This window comes from Conger conger, chromosome 10 (genome assembly GCF_963514075.1).
Source record: "Conger conger chromosome 10, fConCon1.1, whole genome shotgun sequence".
NCBI lineage: Eukaryota > Metazoa > Chordata > Actinopteri > Anguilliformes > Congridae > Conger > Conger conger.
In genome coordinates, this window is record NC_083769.1 from 43,472,937 (window position 1) to 43,475,756 (window position 2,820).

The 2,820-nt window shown below is 46.4% G+C and overlaps 1 protein-coding gene across 1 annotated transcript in view; it reads right to left on the minus strand.

The window, feature by feature from the left end:
* skia (v-ski avian sarcoma viral oncogene homolog a) overlaps positions 1–2,275 on the minus strand; it is a 77,642-nt gene extending 75,367 nt beyond the window's left edge. The window contains exon 1 of the mRNA XM_061258529.1: positions 860–2,275. Within this exon, the coding sequence (XP_061114513.1) occupies positions 860–1,765 (906 nt within the window). The 5' untranslated portion in view covers positions 1,766–2,275. The remainder of the gene's footprint in view (positions 1–859) is intronic.
* Between the last annotated feature and the right edge of the window lie 545 nt (positions 2,276–2,820).

The following is a 2,820-nucleotide window of genomic DNA, read 5'->3' on the forward strand; positions in this document are numbered from 1 at the left end:
CACTCAAACGAACATTTAACACCTGCAGAGGTGTTACACAGATAAATAATGGTTTTACAACCATTATTTCGTTTTGTTATTTATGTTGACTAATTGGTAGCAAAATGTCAACTTTAACTAAACTGCGCTTAATTCTTAATCTAAACAATCCGCGGCCATAGTAACAATTCGCCGCGTCTGCTGAATTGCATAACTATTTTTTGTCAATTTATAAACAAAATAATAATGTATGAATGAAAACAGCTTACACGACACAAAACAAAGTTCGTACAAAATAGCCAAATAATAAGCCATTTAAACCCCTTCTTGCAACACACGGATTGGGAAAATTGGCTGCAAAGCGGAATTTAACCACATAACCCACTGGAAGTTGCAATCCCTCAAATCCATATACATAGGTCGCAAATGCCGGTTAATTCGAACTCACTTCAAAACAAAACAGCAAAAATAATATTGTCACAGAAATCAAGGTAGGAATGACAATGCTGCTGATTACATAGACGACGGTGCGATCAATAGCCTAGGTACAGGCTACGATATTTACGCAATTCGAATAGTAGCGCAAAATCCATATAAAACTTTAAAATGGCAAGGCAAATTACTATTTTATTTTTTTTTAAGCGCACCGCTGTGCACGTGCATATAGGCTACCCAGGCAATCTATCTTAGAGGTAGTTTCCAAAGCAGGAATTGGTTTATGAAATATATGAGATCAACCTCATAACAGCTCGAGTTCTCATATGTCTAGGCTGCACTAAAAACTCTAAAGCGAATAGCCAGACTAAAATGTTGGGTCGTTCAACAGACGACTGAACGGCACATGGCAAGTTACAGACGCTTATAGCTTGCTGATACTCACCGTGGAGGCTTTCCTCTTGTACTTGTTCGCGAAGTCAAATTTCTCCTTTATTTCATCTAAAAGCTGCTCAAGACGTCCCTTCTCCTCTTTTCCTGTGTAATCCTGGCCGAGTAGGATGTATGCCCTCCAGTTGGCGGAGTCGAAACCCCAGTGGCAAGTCCTGTTTTCCAACGATTTGTGACTGTGGACCACGAACTTGTGAGTCTGATACATTAGTCTGCAGTCCATGCACTGGATGCAGGCTGCGTTCGGGCTAGTGTACAGCTCTGGAACGAAAAGTCCCTTGCACTTCCCGAAGCATTCGTGGTACACCTTGAAGCTCTTCTCCGTCAGCTCTAGCTCCAGAATGCCGGAAAACTCCTTTTTGCAGTGCGGTGGGTACGTGCCCCCGTAAATCAGGGCATTGCAGAGGCGCTCCGCATCCGTTTTGGTGATGAGGCCGCACGAGGGTGCAGAGAACGGCAAAATCCCCATGACTTTTAGGATCTCCAGCTGGTCCGCCGTGCACCTCGAGCAGTAGATGTGGAGGTCGTCGCACACGGAGTTGATCTGCTGGAGGGAGAAATCCCGCAGGACGGTGTTGAGGATCTGCGGTAGGCACAGCCGCTTTTCGCCGCCGACCACGAAACACGAGATCGTCTCGCTCTCCAGGACCGTCTCGCACCTTTCGGTGGAGCGGTCGGAGGGAATGAACAGAGGCCCCGGCATCACCGGCGGAGGCTGCATGGGGAGGTGGAGGACGGGCTCGGGGTCTTTCCCCTCTTTCTTGAAGAGGAGATCATGTTGCCACCGAGCAGAGAAAGCCGCCGGGCCGCCTAGCGAGCTCATAGAACTCAGGTGAAACTGCTTGAGAGTTTGTTGCAGTCCTGGATGAGGCTGGAAGCTCTGTCGCGTTACAGTCTCCATGTTTTCCGCACTACTTCGGCAATGAAAGTTCCGTTCGACGAGAGGAAACTGACGCAAATAAAAGCTCCGATAGATCCCGGTTCCTTGTAAATCCAAGGTCTCTCAGAGGTGGCAAATTCTGGAAAGCGCTTCATGAAACATCCACGATAAAAGTCCGGACTAGTGGCTTTGCAATTCCCTCTACTAGGCGTGTGGTAACACCGGCACGGCTTACCCTGCAGTAATAGACTCCCTACAGTCCATATCTACCTACGCGTCTTTATGATCCCACAGTAAAGGAAAGATCACTTTCAAGTTCCACAAAAAGTATCCACCTATTGAGTGGAGCTTCGTTTTTTAATGTATCGGGAATAAAATACCGTCAAAACACTTTTTTGTCCCTCTTCTGAGTGTCTGTTTCCGCAGTGGTAGACGTTGCATCCACACTGTCTGCCCTTGCAGTAAGCTATGCCTGTGTAGCGATGGCCAGCCTGCGAGCTAGCTTGCTCACTCACTCACTCGCGCTCTCTCTCTCTCTCTCTCTCTCCCTCGCTCGCTCTCTCTCTCCCTCCCTCCCTCGCAGCCCCCCTTTCTCACTGTTTGTGTGTGTCTGGCTCAGTCATTGAATCGCAGCCAAGAATGTGACTGACTCCCCAGGCTGGCTCTTCCAGGAACAAGTCGTCACTCCCCCTCTTCTCTTAGTAGCCCTGTGCGGCTGATCCAAAGACAGAGGAGAGAAAAAAAACCGAGTGCAGAGAAGAGTGAATCATTTGGTTCACAGCTAAGAACGTCTGCAGCTGAAAGAGGAAGGGTGGAGTTTGCAACAGACAGTCTAATTTAAACTTCGAAGGGAAATGCAAATGCTACGACTGACTGCGGTTTATTTATTTAGGCGTGTTGTCGGCTATAACTCAGAACTGCTCTTTTGGTTGCGAAAATGGTGGGTCGAAACAAACAAAAATAACGAGCAAAAAAGAAAACATGGTTCAACACAAAAATAATAATAATAACTATCATTATTAGCCTATCATAGTATTATTATTATTGTTGTTGTTGTTGTTGTTGTTGTTGTTGTT